The sequence below is a fragment of the Phascolarctos cinereus genome, unplaced genomic scaffold, assembly GCF_003287225.1.
Source record: "Phascolarctos cinereus isolate Bilbo 61053 unplaced genomic scaffold, phaCin_HiC Scaffold_726;HRSCAF=1367, whole genome shotgun sequence".
Lineage (NCBI taxonomy): Eukaryota > Metazoa > Chordata > Mammalia > Diprotodontia > Phascolarctidae > Phascolarctos > Phascolarctos cinereus.
The window spans coordinates 347,633,800-347,651,424 of NW_027556098.1; the positions used below are offsets into that span (position 1 = coordinate 347,633,800).

A 17,625-nucleotide genomic window follows, 5' to 3' on the forward strand; every position below is an offset into this window, starting at 1 on the left:
GAACAAACCTAATCCCTCTTTCACACCAACAGCTCTTCCAATACTTGAGTCAGTGGTATCCTGCCCCACCCCCCTCCCCCAGGTCCTTCAAACAGTTCATTTCACTTGTGTCCCCAGGCAAGTCTTTGTTCCGCTCTAAACCTCAGTTTTCCGTTTTTAAAAAGACTCGATAGGGATTAAATTCTTTGGTCTCTAAGGTGCATTCCGGCTCTAACAGGCTGTGTTCTATATCCCAGGGTTTTTTCTCTTTCTAAGCACTTGTCATTCTGTGATATATCTGGTGGGTGAAGGCAGATGTTTCGATATGTGGTTTGCTTATAAGGGGGATCCCCTGTATTGGGGTTGGGGAAGGACTCATCAAGGATACTCCTGGGGCTCTGGGGTTCCTGGGAAGGCACACATGGAAGGAGCTGAGCAGGAGTCAGAATTAGAGATTAGGGGTCTCTCCTCAGGTAGCCCTTTGTGTGACAGAGAGAGACCTCCCATCCTCAAAACCTCTTATCTTGCTTCATTTTCCATTATTTCTCTCTGAACCACCTGTCTGGACTCTCTTTGCTGTTCTCTCCAGAGAGCAGCTCTTACAGAGATCCATGTCTCCTGTTCTTCCTGTGTAGGTCTGTCTTTCTTCAACTTGCTCTGATCTCTATCTCCGTCTATACACATATTTTTGTTTCTGGGTCTTGGTGTCTCTGCTTCCGTCTGGGCTTCTCAGTGTCTCGGGATTCTCATCTTGGTCTCTGCCCTTAGCATTCTTCGTGGGTCTCTTTAGGTCTGTCTTCCAGCTTTGTCTCTTTCTAATTCTACCTTAGACTCACTCAGTGTTTCCATGCATTTCTCTGACTGTCAAGTCTCTCATCTCTGTCCCAGTCTATCTGTCTCTTTCTTTGTCTCTCTTGATCTCTGTCAATTATCTCTGTGTCTGTATCACTTAATGTGCTTCTCTTCTGTCTCTATGTTTCTGTGTCATTCTCTCTCTCTCTCTCTCTCTCTCTCTCTCTCTCTCTCTCTCTCTCTCTCTCTCCTGCTCTGTCTCTCTGTCTCTGGCATCCCTTTGTCTCTTGTCTCTGGGTCACTCCCCCTTTGTCTCTGTCACTCATCCCTGGCTCAGGCCAGGACTTGGTGGGGGAGGAGGTTGGGGGCGGGGCAGCAGATGCAGTAACTCGGTTATCAGGGCCTGGAATCGAATTAACTTCTTCACAACCCGGACTGAGCGGCCCAGAGGGCCCCCCTCTTCATCTCCCCCACTCTATACCCCTTACTCTACACACACACACACACACACACACACACACACACACACACACACAACACACGCCTCCCCTCTCCCAAGCTTTCCTTCCTCATCCCCAAATACTTAAAGAGGGTAGCCCCCACCCACCCTTCTCTAGAAACCCTCTCTTCACCTCCCCACGGCCTTTCTTCTTCCCGCTGCTGTACGTGGGGGGCGGGGGAGGGGAAGATAATCCGGAGAAAAGAGGCTGGAAGAGGGGATTGTCGTCTGTCTCAAGCCACGACGCCCCCTCCAGGCACACACCTTCTCACCCCACCCCACCCCCCCGCCCCGGTTCTTCCTGGTCCTCTCCACCCAACCGGGCGCTAATCTGGTACTTTCTCACTGAGAATGCGAGGAAGGCTCCGGCTACCAAGTGGCCCCGACGGCAGTGGGTACCGAGGCGGAGACTGAAGAAGGGAAAGGGAGAAAGGCTGGGGGCCTTGAGATCTCCCTGGAGGTACATACACAAACAGACCCCGCAGTAGGACAGGAGGCAGCAGGGGAAGGGAAGAGAGGCGGCCCCGCCCCCGACCCGGGAGGGGGACTGGAAGGCGGGGGTCTGGGGGCGGCTCCCGGTCCCTCCCCCTGCCTCCGTCCCGCCCCTGCCCCCGCCCCGTCCATCCCGTTATAAGGTGCGGCCGCTGCGCTCTGGCGGGACAGTGGGGCCAAGACTAGGCGGGTGGGACTGGGCTAGACGGGACGGGACGAGACTGGGCAGCCCAGTTCTCCGACTCCTCCCTCTGTCCCTCTGCCCGCCGGCCGTTGTTCCTCTCTCCACAAGTCCCTTTGCCCGGCTTCCCTTCTATCTCTCCTGAGATATCCCCCTCCTCCAGGCAGCCCTCCTGCCCGCGCCGCGCGCCCATGGATTACTCCTACCTCAACTCATACGACTCCTGTGTGGCCGCCATGGAGTCCGCCTACGGCGACTTCAGCCCCTGCGGCCAGGCGGGCGCCTTCCAGTACAGCCCCTTGGGGCGGCCTGCCTTCAGCGCAGCAGCCGCAGCAGGGCCCGCCTGCCCTGGCCTTGCCTCACCCCCCTGCGGCCTGGGCGCCTTGCGGGATCACCAGCCCGCACCCTACTCCACAGGTGAGCAGCTGTCCTGGGGCCGGGATGGGAACGATCTAAGGAAAGGGAACATTGCCGCAGCTAGCGACCCTGCCCCGGCTTAGCCAAGACCTTCAGAGTAGTCTAGGAGGACACTGGGGACAGAGACGGGGACCAGGGAGTGGGGATGGGGTCAGGAGAGGCCTGAAGTGCACAGATGGAGACATAAGGACCAGAGAGGGATCTCAGATACCAAGAGACCAGTGGTCAGCGAAAGGACATGAGAATAGGACAAAAATAGAGGTAAACAAACCTGGGAACGACCAGAGGAGATGGAGACATAGAGGTGGGAACAGAAAATGGAGACATGGTAACCAGGGAGAGGTACAAATCTGGATATCAGGGAGAAGGGATGTAGATGTTTGGAGTGGAGGAGAGAGGAAAGATAAGGAGGGTACGCCCCCCCCAAGACGTGGAAACCAGACCAAACTGACCAGAGATGAGGATGTAACAATGTGAAGCCAGGATGAAGAGATGGGGAGATGAAGACCAGAAAGGGTAGATGAGGATGGGGGACATGGGAGAAGATGTGGGTACCAGACCAGATGGCTAGAATGCATGAGAAGATAAGGATGAGGACAAATGAGAGATATGGATGGGAGACAGAACATATGAATCACTTACTATTCAGGAGGCTTTGATACCAGATCAACATACAGGGAAAGATTTGGGGAGATAAGGGCATCAGAAGGGAAGGTGAGGATGTGGGGACAGGGAAACTTGGGGACCAGGAAATTAGGGGATGTTCAGAGGTGATAGGAATATTAGGAGAGGGAGGATTAGGGAAAGGAGTGGTATGGGGACCAGGAAGAGTGAAATGTAGGGCACTGGGAAGGAATATAAGAATCCAGAGGCAGCTAGGGACAAATAAGGATATGGGAATTAGGGAAAGAAGATCAAGATGTTGCTGAGGGAGAAAATGTGGGTACCAGGAGAGAGATGGGCACACAGATGAGGACTGGAAAGAGATCATGAGGATATGAAGACCTGGGGACAAGAGAGGGGAAATGGAGATAGAGGGCTTGGGGTATACAGGAAGAGATGTGGGGACCATGAAAGTGAGGAGGGAGAAATAGGAACTAGAGAGAGGAGATCTGGAGGTGGTACTAGAATAGAAGAAATGATGCGGTTATGGGGAACAGACTTGTCAGGGCTGGACTGGATACCAGAGTTTAATCCCTGAGACTCGGGAAGAATAGGATGGAGGTAGGAGATTGGCTTATTGGTACAGGGATGGATGGAAAGACTGAAAGATGGTAGATGCATTGGAGTGAGAGGGGTGCTGGAGATATGATTAAAGAGATTGAGAGGAAACCTGAGGCCTGGAGAGGGGAAGATTAGGTATGAAAGGGTTGAGAAGGAAAAGAGGGCTAGCTGTAGTATTGTAGATGGAGAAAGCTACAGAGACTAGAATTGGGTGGAGTGAGGGCTCTGGGGGGTGGGGTAGGAGCAAGAAGGAAAAGATAGATGGAAGGAGGGAGACCAGAAAGTGAGAGACGGAGGACAGAGAAGACAACAGGAATGGAGAGATGGAGTCAAAGGGATGGGAAAATAGGGGACTAGACGGTGGGGACCAGAGGAAACAGGTGAAAGAATGAGAATCAGGAGAGAATGGAAGCAAAGGAAAATGGAGTCATGGGGACAAGGACCAGAGGTGATAGGGAGAGGGATTTAGGACAGGGACCATAGGACAGGAGAGCAGGCTAACATTGAAACAGGTACAGTGGCAGAAGAATTGAGGGGATGCCAGGGTATTTGGGGGCGAGATAGGAAAAAAAAACCTTCTTGGGAAAAAGGAGAGGGGAGGGGACAAGAGGGAGTAGCTGGGAAAGGGCAGTTGAGAGACATGTAAAAGAACAGATCTCATCCCAGAAACAAAATGTCAGAGAACGTTAAATTTAATCCCTTCATTTTTTTTTCAGGGGGTAGAAACTAAGGTCTAGAAAAGGGAAGGGATTTCCCAAAGTCGCACAGTAAGTTAGAAACAAAAGCTAGAACCCATCTCCTGCCACAAAGTTCCAGGCTCTTGTTGCTACTGGAATCAGCCCAAGAGAGTCCATGGTGGGATGAGGCTGCAAAGTGATCTGGAAGGGAGCAGGGCAGCGCAAGCTGCTGGGGAAGCAGCCAGGGTCAGACCTAAAGGGAAGGAAGGGTGGATAGAAAGGGCTGCAACAGCAGTCGAGGTGAAGACAGTCCAAGCCAGAGCAGGCCAGATCTGAGGGAAAGATCCCAGCTGGCATGTTGAGGGAAGGGAATGGGAAAAGGTCCTGCAATGGAGGAACTGTGAGAAGGGAGAAAGGTAGAGAAAGGATCCTAACCTGCACCCTGCACCCTAGTTCTGATGGGAGCAGCTCCTGCCATTGCTGTGGTTACACACACACACACACACACACACACACACACACACACACACACACACACACACACACACACCCCAGGTCCTATACCTATGACCAGGGAAAGGCAGAAAAGAAATTGAATGAGAGATGAAAAGATGAAACATGGAGAGAAAGGGGGGGGGAACGATGGGGAGAAAAGAGAAATCCAAGGTAGGGAGAAAAGAGAAAAGAAGAGAAAGTTGAGAAGAGAGACAGGGAGAAGTGCATACAGGAGAGAACTGGGGAGATGAAGAGCCAGGAATTTAGCCTGTCCCATCTCCCCGATCCCCCACCTCACCTTCTCCCCATACCTTTCCCCACCCCAGATTTTTGCTTTTCCTTATCTCTAAATGTTTCTCATTCCTATCCTCTTTTCTGTTCCTAATTTTTCCCCTCCTCCTTCATTTCTCCATATCACTCCCTTTGAACTCATCTCTCCATATCTCTTTGCGACTTTTCTTTTGCCCAATTTCCCTTTCCATCATCTGTTCCTCTCCTCATCTTTCCATTTTTCTTTCCTCCTCATTTGTCTCCCTCTCTGTTTCTTTTCTTCCCATCTCATTTTCGATGTCTCGCTCCCATTTCTCTTGTCTCTCTTCATTGTTTCTTCATCTCCCCATATTTCTTCTCTTTCATTATCTCCATGTATTTTTGCTCTCTGCTTTTTTCTCTCCCTCTCTCCTGTATGCGTCTCTTTGCAACTTTTTCCTCTCAATCATTTTCCTTCTTTCTGTGTCTCCTGTCACCTTCTTTCCTTTCCTCTATCCTTTATTCTCTCTCTCTTCTCTCTCCATGTCTATTTTCTTTCCTCATCACTAATCCCCTTGTCTCTTCTCTGTCTCCACCTTTCTGAGTCTCTTTGTTTCCTCACATCTCTCCTCTTCTCTTCTCTGGTCCCATCTGCCCATTTCTCTCTCTTCCGTGTACTTCTCTCTTTCTCTCTTCATATCTATCTCCTTATCTCTTGCCTCAATCTCCATCTCCTCATCTCTCTTCTCTGGACTCAAATAACCTTGTCTCTGTCTCCACATCACTTCATGTCTGGCCCCATCTATACATATCTCTCTCTCCTCAGTTTTCTTTCTCCTGATCTCTTCTCTTCATCTGCCTATTTCCCCTTTCCCCTCTTCTCTGTGTTTGTCTCCTCAGTTCCATCTCTGTGTCTTCTTCTATTTCTCTATGTCTCTCTCCAATCTCCAAATTTCTCTCTTAAATTTGTCTCTTTTTCTCTTCTGTCATTTTATCTCCACATTTTTCTGTCTCCATATCCTCCTCCTCCTCACTTGTCATCTCTCCATGTATCTCTCTTCTCTCTCATCTGTGTCTCTCTTCTTATATCTCTGGGTCTCTTTCTTTTTCATCTACATTTCCTCATGTCTCATCTCTCCATCTCTCTATCTCTCCTCTCTCCCGCATGTCTTTCTGTGCCTTTTTCTCATCTCCATGCCTGTGTTTCTCCTCTTCCCACCCTTCTGTTTTTCTGTCCTCATAAATGTCTCTTTTCTCAGTCTCCTCTTGTCTCTCCCATCTATCTCTCCTCTCTTTCTATTACTGGATGCCTTTCCTCATCTTGTCTCATGCCTTATCTGTGTCTCACTTCATCTCTCTTGTTCTCATCTCTGTCTCTCTGCTTTTCCTAGTTCCCTGTGCCTTGTGTATTTTTATAACTAGCCTCTGACATATTTCTCCCCATCTTTTCTCTGTATTTCTCCATCTCTCTCTATCTCTTCCTTCCTCCCTATACCCCACATTTTTTTCCTTCCCCATCTCTCTTCTGTTTTTCTGTGTCTCTCCCTTTATCTCTCCATCTCTCCTTTCCTCATCACTGTCTCACCTCATCTCTCTTCTGCCCCATCTCTCCATGTCTTTTCTCTCTATAAATGTTTCTTTCCATCCTTTCCTGTCCCCATCTTTTTGTGTCTCTCTTCTCACCCCACCACTTTGTCTCTTACCTTTCCCCATGCCTTTATTCTGTCCCTGTTTCTTTCTCTCATTTTTCTATTTCTCCCTTCTTCTCTTGTCATTCTCTCCATATCTCATTTCTTCCCCTTTCCTCATGTCTTTTTTTCTGTCTCTCCTCTCTCTGATTCCCTTTGTATCTCTCCCTTTCTTTCCTCCATATCTCTCCTCAATCTTATCGTGTGTCTCACCTCACATCTGCCCTCTGCCTAATCTCACCAGGTTCTAACTCATGTCTCTGTCTCTCATTCCCATTCTCCTCTTCTCTTTCACCGTGACTCACATCTTTTCCTTCCTCTCCTCTGAATCTTCTCTCCTTCTCTCTTCTCTCCCTATCTCTTCTCATATCCCCTGTCTCTATCTCTTTATGCTTTTCCTTTCTCTATATATTTATTTCCTTCCTCTCTCCTCATCTCTCCCCTGTCTTTTTCCTTGGTCTCAACTATGTCTTTCCTCTCTCCCTGTTTTTCTCTTATGTTCCCTGTCTCTGAGCCTCTCCTTAACCCCGTATCTCTCCCAATGTGAGTCTCTCCTGTCCCTCCATATCTCCTTCTCTCCGTGTCTCTCCTCTCTCAGTATCTCTCATCTGTCTGTGTCTCTCCTTCCCTGTGTCTCCCCTCCAGTGCCATACAAGTTTTTCTCGGACCCCTCTGGGCTAAGCGAGAAACGCAAGCAGCGTCGGATCCGCACGACCTTTACAAGCTCCCAGCTCAAGGAACTGGAGCGAGTGTTTGCAGAGACCCACTACCCGGATATCTATACACGGGAGGAGCTAGCCCTCAAGATCGACCTGACTGAGGCTAGAGTGCAGGTGCGTGAGACTAACCAAATTTGGGGGGTGGATGGTGCTTAGGGAGCAGGGGCTGGGTGGAGGGGCAAGGACCAGAAGGAGACTGGGAGGGTCCCCAGGACTTACAGCACCCTCCTAAGATGAGCGGCTCCCCATCAGTACCCACTCCCTCCCTACCCCTCTCAAGCTAGGACAGTACCTTAAGCGTTACTCAGGCCTCTGCCCCTTAACCTGAAGACAGGTTAGTCAGGCTCCAGCATCCTGAAGCCAAGAGACACTTCTCTGTGCCTGAACTGTGCCTGGGGGAAGGGGTACACTAAGCTAAAGGGCTCCACCAAGGGGGTGGGAAAGGGACAAAAGAAGGAGAGTGAGGAAGGTCAAAGTGAGTAGTCTGGGGGGGAAGAGACAGAGGAGGATAGAGACAAGGGAGAAATAGCTAGGAAAACTGGCAGAGAATGAGAAGAGAAGAGGGACAGAGCAAGAAGGGAGGCAGAGAGAAAGAGAGACACAGGAGGCAAGAGAAGAAAGGAGAGATGGGGGAAAGGGAGCAGGGCAAAGAAGCCCAGATAAGAAAGTGTGAAAAAGAGACTGGAGAAATGGAAGAGAAAGATGGAGGGAAAGAGATGTAGAGGGATGAGGATAGTAGAATGGGTAGTAGAAATAGAGAAAGGATGGGGGAAGTGGAGGGAGGAGAAAATGGAGAGAGAGGATGGGAAAAGAAATAGAGAAAAATGATTAAGGAGTCTCAATGGGAGAGAGAAACAGATGGTAAGGCAGAGAGAAATAGGAAGAAATAGAAAACAGGCAGAAAGAGGGAGAATATATTTTACATATATACATATATGTATGTGTGTATGTATTCCCAAATTCCATGTTTACTGATACTTCCAGCGTGAAGGAAGAGAGGAAGAGCTAAGGGCTGAGAAGGACTAGAACAAGGAGATGAAGAGAGGGACAGAGCAGGTGAAGGGGATGGGGGAAATGAGGTAGCCCTAGGGATTAGGGTAGGAGACATGGAAAAAGCAGCATGGAAAAGCCCCCTCGTGCCTCAGTTTCTTCTTTAGTTTCCCCACATTTAGGGACAGAGGGGGAGATTGGCTGAAACCCAGCTCCACCCTGACTGGCTAAATGCTTTCCCTAGCCACTAAATACTTGTATTTACAAATGAGGTATTATTTGTAAAGCACTTACAGTAGTCACATAGTAGGTACTTTATAAATGCTTACTGCCTTCCCCTTCCCATTCACTATAGCACCCAGTCTAGCCTTGTCAGGGGACAAGATGGAAGAGGAGACAGGAGTAAATGGGAGACAAGACAGATAGACAGAGAGATAGGATACTCCAAAAGGTTCATCCCATGCATCTTCCTGGCTTTGATTCAGCAGAATCAGACTCCTCCTCACCCCTGCCCCACAATCTCTCCAGTGCAAGAGGACCTTCAGACCCTTGCCTAGCAGCCCCAACAGGCCAGATGGAAATTCTTCTTTATCCATTCATGTCCTCTCTCCTCTCCAGGTCTGGTTCCAGAATCGCAGGGCTAAGTTTCGGAAGCAGGAGCGGGCAGCCAGTGCCAAGGGTGCTGGGGGAGGGGCAGGTCCTCCAGGCACCAAGAAGGGGGAGACCCGATCCTCCTCTGAGGATGATGAGTCCAAGGAGTCCAACTGCAGCCCAACACCAGACAGCACAGCTTCCCTGCCTGGGCCTGGTGGCCTAGCCAGCCCAAGCCCTAGCCTCAGCCTCAGCCTCAGCCCCAGCCCTGGCCTGCCCCAAGCCCCAGCCCCTGCCCCTCTCAAAGGGCCCCTGTGGGCTGGTGGGCCAGGGGGAGGAGGAGGTGGGCCTGGGGCACCTAGCCCTGCTGAGCTGCTCAAGGCCTGGCAACCTGCAGAGCCAGGGCCTGGTCCCTTCTCTGGCGTCCTCTCTTCCTTCCACCGGAAAGCCCCAACCTCAGCCTCAGCCACGGCTGCCCTCAAAGCCAACCTCTTCTAACTGTGCCCCTCACCCCCTGCCCTAATCTCCTGGAAGCTGCACAGCTGAGATGCTCCTGCTTCCTCTCCCTCTCAGACAGGGGCAGGTAGTCACTGCCTTCCCTTCTGGGGATCCTGCCATGGCCAGAGACATTGCCCTTCACTCCACTAAGATGTTCCTTTCCTCCCTTCTGAACCCTGTCACTGCCAGAGACCCCATCTCTACCTACCCCAGGCATTTCCTTCCTGAACTTCTCTTGAAGTGAGAGATAGCCCACTCCCCTTACCCTGCCCTGACAGATGTCCCCTTTTCTCTGAGAATCCTGTCTCACTGAGACACCCACTTCTCCCCGACCCACCTTGTAAGGATGATCTTGCCATAGCCAGAGACGACCCTTCTCTCAATGTGCCAATCCCCAGAAATGCCCCTTCCTCCCCACTCTCCCAAGACTACATCCCAAGCAGAAATGCTCCATGGCTGAAGGCCACCCTCTCCAAAGCGCTCCCTTCCACATTCTGGACACTATCACAGCCAAAGATGTTTCTCTCTGGATGACCACATCAGCACCCCAGTTATCAATGACAGCCAGAGTGACATACACTTTCCTTTGACTCCCCATCCCAAGGATCCACTATGCCTGGACATGCCCTCCCCTGGAGAAATAGGAGACTGCTCCATTTCTGGGGACTCCATCCTCAATGTTCAGTGTCCCCTCTTCTGATTCCCCTTCTCCATCCTCTCCACAAGTCCCTGGGGAAATTCCTTAAAGCAGCCCAGCTACTCATGCAGTTGGGAAAAGAAGATCCTCCAAGGTATTACGTGTGAGGAGGCACTGTGGGAGGGGGCCATCGACCACAGCTAGTCCCTTTCCTGGGCTCTGGAGCTGGCAAGATGGATTCTGTGGTTCATCTACCATGAGGGCCAAGACCACCCAGCTGGGGAAGGGGCTGCTGCCTATAGTGGGCCCTGACCCTCTTAGACAACTGGACCTAGGGCTGAGAGGGCCTTTAAAGACCATGTGGTACAACCCTGCTCATTTTACAGAGGAGGAAACTGAGGCTTGGAGAGAGGGAGTCACCCACAGTCACACAGCTAGTGAGGAGCAGAGTTGCCTGGACTCTTTGCTCTCACTTCCCAGGGCCATTCATGCATGGGTCGGGCAAAGGGTAGGAAGGAGGGGTGACTATTGCTCCAGACCAGGATCCCTAAAGGCCAGGCAAGGGCATAATTATTTCCTCTTTTTTTTTTCTTCCAACTTTTGTTTTCCTTTCTAAAACTCATCTGTAATTTATTGAGATCAAATTCTGCTCAATCCAAATAAAATTAATTTATTGAAGCCATTTCAGGTAGCTCCTAAGAGAGCTGGGAAGGGAGACTTGGGGCCAGGGTAAGCTTTGAGCCCTACCCGCAGGGGAACTAGCAGGCTGCCTGTACCACCTGTGGGGGAGCACCAGAAGCCCCCTCCCCACACCAATCAGCTGGTGCTTTATTAAAGCTGGTCTCTTTGGGCAGATCATTGGCTTCTCCAGGCTGTTAAAAACAGTCTTGTCATAGGCCCAATCCCTTAGCCTGAAGGGCTTTATCAGAAAGGGATGATAGCCCCATGCTGGCTTTGTCGTAGGGTCAGATTCAGACTAGGTGGGCTAGAGTTCCTCCCACAGTTCATGTCAGACATGCCAGAAAAACAAGCCAATTGGAACCAAGGATGCAAGCAGGGAGGCAGCACTCCCCAGGTCTGCCGATAATCAGACTACAGATGGAACACTGTGTGTGATTCTGGGAGCCCCCCAATTTAGGACAAACTAGTTAGTTGATCAGAAGGTAGCCAGGATGGGGAAAGAATCTGGAGGCCAAAACACATAAGGATGAAACTGTGGCTACTTGGCCTGATGAAGGGAACGTGTGATAGCTGTCTTCAAGTGTGCAAAGGACTGTCTAGTGGAGGAGGGATCAGGATGGGAAAAGGCAAATTTACGCCACAAGGGGAAAACCCCCAAACTTGGAGCTGCCCCAGAGGTGCAGTCTAGGAAGGCGGTGGGTTCTCTGGAGCAGAAGCTGGACAAGCCCTGGTCATTAAAGGGTAGAGGTTGTGAGAAGACACAGTTGGGAGCTGAGGTCTGGTTCACCCCTCCTCCACCCGCCTAAGACAGCTCCTATGGAAGCCTTCGGTCCTCCCCTTTTTCTGAGTTCTTAAGCTGCCTGTACTTCGGGACCCTCCTCCCTCACTCTTTGCTCCCACTTCAGTGTCCCCCTCCCCCATTCAGACTTCTAGGCCTAGAACAAAGAATTTTAGAGCTTGCTGGAACTTTAGAAACCATGCTCTCATTTTGCAGGAGGGGAACCTGAGGCTCCCCATGTGCCTGCTTTTGGTGGGCATCACAGATGAAGTGAGTGGGCTCCAATAGATAAGCAAACGGGTCTTTTATTGCTGAGGCAGTTAGGACTGGGACTCAAAACATGCCCTAACTCCACTCCCTCATAAAATAACATTAAAGTGTCCACACACACCCCTCCCTCCCTCCCTCCCTCCCCCCACCACCCAGACGATTAAATTAACACAGAACCCTCCCTACCCTTCCCCCCATGGCAGTGGGGACCCCAGCCCGGCCAAAAGGGAGGAAGGGGACAGCTCCTTCATTTCCGGATGGGATGCCAGTCTGGGTGGGGACCTGACTGAGTGCTCCCTGTGGCTCAGGGGGTCCCCGAGATGAGAAGGGGAAAAGTATGAAATGTAACAAGGACCCCCTGGTACTGGCGCCCTTTCTCCGCTGGAGACGTGAGGGCTTGAGCAGAAGTCAGTTCCCCTCCAGCAGCCCCAGTGAGAGGTGGGGATTTGGGGGGACAAAATCTTGGACCAAGGCCATTCCTGGAGTAAGCCGAAGGGCCTCTTAAATTAGACAACCAACCTCAAACCCTAATGGGGAAGGGAGTGAACCAATATGGGAGCAGAGGGACATTGATTGGCCAACAAGGATGGAGCAAGAAGTGCTCCACTGGGTAAGGAGAAGAGTGGCGTGGGGAATTCCTCCCCTGAGGCTGGAGTCTCCCCTAGTAACTATGGCAGCCATCCTCAGCACTGGGTAGGGCAGAATGGGCAAGTTCCTTCATGACAGGGATTTGGAGGGACAGTCCCTCCAAACTTGGGGGGGTGGGTTAAGAGAAGACACACTGGGTCTGGACGAGTGCCCTCCTAGCCAGAGCACTTCGAGGCCGGGCACAATCAATCCTGGAAGGTCACTTGCTATGCTGCAGTGAGTCCAGCAAGAGTCGTTTATGAGCTGGGTCCTGGACTCCGGCCTCCTCCAAGTCCTCCTCGGTGATGTCACTGCAGAGATCAGGACTCAGTCATTGGGCTGCCTCAATGAGCTGCCCCACCAACCCCTCCCTGCTACTATAGGCTCCTCCCTGGCCTCAAGACTTTTGTTGCCCACGCAACCACAACCCTGACCCCTCCAACTCCCAGCTGTGGGCCCCTCCCTCCAGCTCACCTGAGGAACTCCAGGTCATCCCATCCGTTGTGTACCAGCCCCTCCTCATAGCACTCCATGCCGAGGGCCCGAAGCCAGGCACCCATGCTCCCCTCGCCGAGGCTGCCCGCCCGCCCACCCTGTGGGCATGGAGCCTATAGGCACACACCAAGCACTCTCAGGGCCCTGGCCCGCCCACATCTCCCTCCTGCCCCCTTCCTCCCCATTTAGACAGAGATACACAGAAGTGGTGGGAGGAGGGGAAGGGGGTGGAATGAGACAGATAGGGACAGAAGCAATATCAGAGACAAGAGATGCTCCTGGTCAACAACTCAATCCAAGCAAACATTTATTAAGCACCTACTATGTGCAGTGGTTATTTTGGGAAAACAAAAAAATGAAAAAAAGACAGCCCTTGCCCAAGGAATTTAGTAGACTGTGGGGGAAAGTAGAATATGTTCATAAATAACTATAATTCAAGGGAATCTGAAAAGTCAACAGAGATGAAAGATTGGGGGAAGTAGAGGAAGTAGAACCTCCTGGCAAGAGGTATCAGTAAAAGCTTCAAGGAGGAAGTGGCACCTGAGCTGATCCTTAACATAAGAGAAACTTCAATGGGCCCAGATCAGAGGAGAGGGCATTTCAGTTACGGAGGATGGCCTGGACAATGCACAGAAGTAGGATATAACAGGATAAAATCAGGGAGTCCAACCTGGGTGGAAAGTGGTATTCCATTTAACAGAATAATGGGAAATAAGACTGGAGCCAGCCTGTGGAAGGCATTGAATGCTAGAAATTTATCTTGTAGGCAGCAGGGAGTCATAGGTTTTCCAAAATAAAGAAGACCCAAAAGGTGATGCTAGTTGGGTAGCAGAGACGTATGCCACAAATAATATGGCTAGCCAGGAACCCCCAAAGCCAACACAGACACAGATGCACATACATACACCCTTCCCCCCTGCCCCAGCCCCATAATTATACATACACAAACCTCCTCAGCCAGGTCTTCCTGGATGCTCTCTCGGATTCGGGGTGGGGGAAAGCCAAGGGGACGGCCATAGTCTGGGGGAAGAACCCGGGGAGGCAGGTCTAAGGGGCCCCCAATCAGGCCCCCTCTGGCCGGTCCAGCAGCATAATCAGCCTCACTCAGTGTCTTGGCCATCTGTAGCACGGAGCAGGATCGGTCATCCCCACTGCTCACCTCCCCAAGGAAGGCACTGGCTGGTGAGGAGCTTGGAGGCAGTGGGGGCCTCGGGTGGGTCTTAGGATTCAGTGGCCCCCGAATCTCAACCCCTCCCCGGCCCCGGCCCCCAGGGCCCACCACTGGCAGATCCAGGCTAGCTGAGTCAGGCAGTGGTGGTGGAGGGAAGTCAGGTGGGGGCAAGGTGCCACCCTCTTCATCTGATGAGCTCCCCTCTCCCGCTCGAGGGGGCCGTCGTCGGCCTGGCTGCAGGGGAGGCACTGTGATGGCCACCTTGTTCTTTGTAGCCGAAGGAGTGGGAACCTTGGCAGAAGGTGTGGGGGCCGGGGAGTCCAGGGGCAACAGCTGATGTGGGACCCCTTCCAGGACATAGTAGGCTGGGTTATTGAAGCTGTTCTTCATCGGTGGGGCTGTCATCCCCTCTGGTTCTGGAGCCCCTTCTGGCTTTGACCTGTGGATGGAAGGGATGGCTCAGGAGAGACTCTGAATTTAGGACAGATGAAGGCAGCAGCACGGTGGAGGGGGGAAAGTGCTGACCTGGAAGTTAGGAGCCCCGGATTCTAGTTCCAGCTGACACTGATTCAATGCGTGACTTTGCTTAGTGCTTAGCACAGTGCCTGGCACATAGTAGGTGTTTAATAGATGTTAACTGAATTGAATTGAATTGGGGAAGTCCCTTCACTTCTCTTTCCTCCTGTGTAAAATAAGGGAGCTGTGCTAAATGGTCTCTGAAGTTTGTTCCAACTAGGATTCTATTCTAAGACAACCCACAGCTGTAGAGGAAGTTGCATGGGGAGAGGCCTTTAACTCCAAGTGAAACCTGAGCCAAATTCAGTAGGGGATAGTAGGAGCCAAAGGGAATGGAAACATGAGCCCTTTAATTATGGTAAGTAAGAGACTGCTGAAGAAAGCAGCCTGAAGACTTTTGTTGCCTTTCCAAGAAGGCATCTGACTCCAAAAGAGATTCCCAGTGAGTTTTTTCTACTCAAGTCAGGAAAAGAACCAGGATTAGATTAAGCAGTGATTGATAACAATTAAGAGGAGCAAGAAGTCTCAGATTGTACCTAGGAGCTTGTGCCTATGGGCAAAGACCATGCATATATCAAGAACAAGATTTATGTCGGTAAATGGTGGCATCCTACTTCATTTTAATTAGCACTGACATAAACGATATTTACCCCTAGCTATTCTGATCTAGAATTCGCTTTTTATTTTAAAAGGCAAAACTGAGTGGCAAATAATAATTCATATTTACAAAGTATCTTAAGCTTCATAAGGACCACTGTGAAATAGGCAGGTAGTGTAAGTATTATCCCCATTTAATTGGGGTGAAAGGGCCCGAGGTCATATAGCTAGTAAATGTCAGAGCTGAAAACTGAATTTGGCTCTCCTGACTCAACTCCAGTGCTCTGTCCACCACACAACAGTCTCCCCTGTCTCCTTAACCACAACCAGGGGAATCTTGGTTCTTTAAACCACAAAGGCCCTTTCAGAGTCACGGCACCACCATCCACCCGGTGGAAACATAGAAGAAAAGAGGCATAAAATCTAAGAAGAAGCATTAGCCTCTGAAGGGTTATCCCAACGAACACCAAATTACAGGATGATGACAAACAAAACTGGGGGCATGGGTGAGAGGAAGAACAGAAGAACAGCTGAAAGGGGTGGGTCACACCACAAAGCTGGGAGGGCACTTGGAGATCATTTAATCCACTCCTTTCATTTTAGAGACGATGAAATTATTGAGAAGCAAAGTTAATAAGTCCTGTCCCAGGATTTTGACTCCAAATCCAACATCCTTTTTGCCATACTTTGTGATGCCTCAAAGGGGAAGAATCCTCACCTGGGGGGGTCACCTTACTTGAGGGGGGTCCCTCACCTGGGAGCAGGCAGAGGATCCTCACGAGGTGCTCCACGCGGTGGGGCTGGAGGCCTTCCTGTTGGAGGTGGCTTCTCAGGCTCATCAAATAGCTTAGACAGAGGGCAGGAGGCCTCAGCAGGACCTGGCTTTCGGCTCCAAGACCTGGAAGGAAGGAGGCAGATCCAGGAGCAAGGGATGAGAGGAAGTCTGGCCAAGAAACCTTCCACTGGGTTCCTCTCAACCTTTCAAGTCCCCTGCACCACCCTGCCCTTACCTGTAGTCCTGGCTGCCTCGGGACACAGATGGTGGTTTCCCCTTTGCTCCTGCTTCATCCTTGTCGATGCTGATCCACTCTAGGGGGCAACAGTAGGAGCTCAAAAGCATGGTTCCCCCCAGCCCACAGCCTAACTGCCACTGAGGGTCTGCCTCACACTCCCAGGGTTGTTCCGCCCTCCCCATCCCTGGCGGTGCCCCCACCGTAGAGCCGCTCTCGGGTGCCTAGCCGTTCAGCTGGCACCCGCACCTTCATGGAGCCTCTGATGTTCCCGGTTTCTTCGCCACGGTGGGATAGGAAAGTCAAGAACTGTTGAGCTGTGCTGCCAATCATAGACTTGAGTGCGATCACACACTCACCTAGGAGTTAGACAAAGGCGTCACTTCTCTACCCTTTCCCAACACCACCCCCCATCCTCAAACTTCCCCAGTCCAAGACCTGTCCTAAAAACCACATCCTCCTCCCCCAAAGACCCATGCATCCCACGAACCTTTGCCCAGAGAACTCAGCCTTCTAACACTCTTCTCCCTTCTTCCAGAGACCACTCTCTCTCCCGTCTGCCCGAGGGCTCTCCTCCCTCCTTTTTCCAACTACCTTAGAAATCCCCTCCTCTGTGCTTCCACCCCACCGCACCCCCCCCCGCCCCTCACCATAGGACTCGTATCCATCCAGGGACTTAACAGTCAGCAATAGGTGTTGGTCCTGCAAATATTCAATCTCGGACAGGATCGGCTTCAGCTGGAGGAGAGGTGGCAGGACAGACAGACACACTATGGACGGTGCCTCCTCACAGCCCCAAACACACTCCTACTCAATCAGTCACACACCAATAACTACCTAACAATCTCTTTCACGCGCAGTGAGACCGAACATACCCACAGAGGTATGCACATGTCCACAAGGGAAAGAGAAGGGAATACAAATTTATGAAGTGTCTGCTAGGTGCCAGGCTTTGTGCTTACATGCGATACAAGTATTATCTCATTTGACCTTCACAACAACCCTGGAAAGTAGATGCTAATAATAGCATCCCATTTTATAGTTGGAAACCATTAACTAACAGTTTCTTTAAACCACAAACAGGAAACTGAGGCAAGATTAAATGACTTGCCCAAAGTGTCTGAGGCCACATTCTTCCTGACTCAACAGAAACCCCAGTGCTCTGTCCACTTCACCATCTCCCTGACTCCAGACAAACCTAGGGTCACACAGGCCCTACACTGACATCAATACCCTCTCCAGAACAGACCTTCCTAGCCTCTCACTGAGGCACAATCACAACTGTCAGACAGTGAGCTCACCTCAGCCCCTCGCCTGTGTTCTCCCCCCAGTCTTTATAACTGCCCAGTGCA

At 51.2% G+C, this 17,625-nt stretch overlaps 2 protein-coding genes across 6 annotated transcripts in view; one reads left to right on the forward strand and one right to left on the reverse strand.

The window, feature by feature from the left end:
- Positions 1 to 1,940: 1,940 nt before the first annotated feature.
- PHOX2A (paired like homeobox 2A) lies at positions 1,941 to 10,810 on the forward strand. 2 transcript variants are annotated; one of them, XM_020967700.2, is made up of 3 exons: positions 1,941 to 2,360; positions 7,339 to 7,526; positions 9,021 to 10,810. In XM_020967700.2, exons 1-3 carry the CDS (start codon positions 2,135 to 2,137, stop codon positions 9,489 to 9,491), a joined length of 885 nt encoding a protein of 294 aa, XP_020823359.1. In that variant the 5' UTR covers positions 1,941 to 2,134; the 3' UTR covers positions 9,492 to 10,810. The 2 variants fall into 2 exon arrangements, with proteins under 2 accessions (XP_020823359.1, XP_078013114.1); XM_078156988.1 differs by lacking the exon at positions 1,941 to 2,360 and having other exon boundaries at positions 5,194 to 7,526.
- Positions 10,811 to 12,001: 1,191 nt separating this feature from the next.
- Positions 12,002 to 17,625, reverse strand: part of INPPL1 (inositol polyphosphate phosphatase like 1) — a 35,604-nt gene continuing 29,980 nt past the window's right edge. For 3 of the 4 annotated variants that reach the window (XM_020967697.2, XM_020967699.2, XM_020967695.2), the window contains 7 exons: positions 16,924 to 17,011; positions 16,477 to 16,632; positions 16,274 to 16,352; positions 16,018 to 16,161; positions 13,923 to 14,589; positions 12,959 to 13,092; positions 12,002 to 12,795 (listed from right to left, as the gene is read on the reverse strand). In XM_020967697.2, the coding sequence (XP_020823356.1) occupies positions 12,705 to 12,795; positions 12,959 to 13,092; positions 13,923 to 14,589; positions 16,018 to 16,161; positions 16,274 to 16,352; positions 16,477 to 16,632; positions 16,924 to 17,011 (1,359 nt within the window). In that variant the 3' untranslated portion in view covers positions 12,002 to 12,704. The remainder of the gene's footprint in view (positions 12,796 to 12,958; positions 13,093 to 13,922; positions 14,590 to 16,017; positions 16,162 to 16,273; positions 16,353 to 16,476; positions 16,633 to 16,923; positions 17,012 to 17,625) is intronic. The other variant, XM_020967698.2, reaches the window with a different exon arrangement.

Excerpts from the sequence above, each read along its gene's own strand:
- PHOX2A (XM_078156988.1), top strand. The coding sequence starts at position 6,948 with ATGTCTCTGTCTCTCATTCCCATTCTCCTCTTCTCTTTCACCGTGACT. Across the intron at positions 7,527-9,020 it reads TGACTGAGGCTAGAGTGCAG|GTCTGGTTCCAGAATCGCAG; the intron begins GTGCGTGAGACT and ends TCTCCTCTCCAG.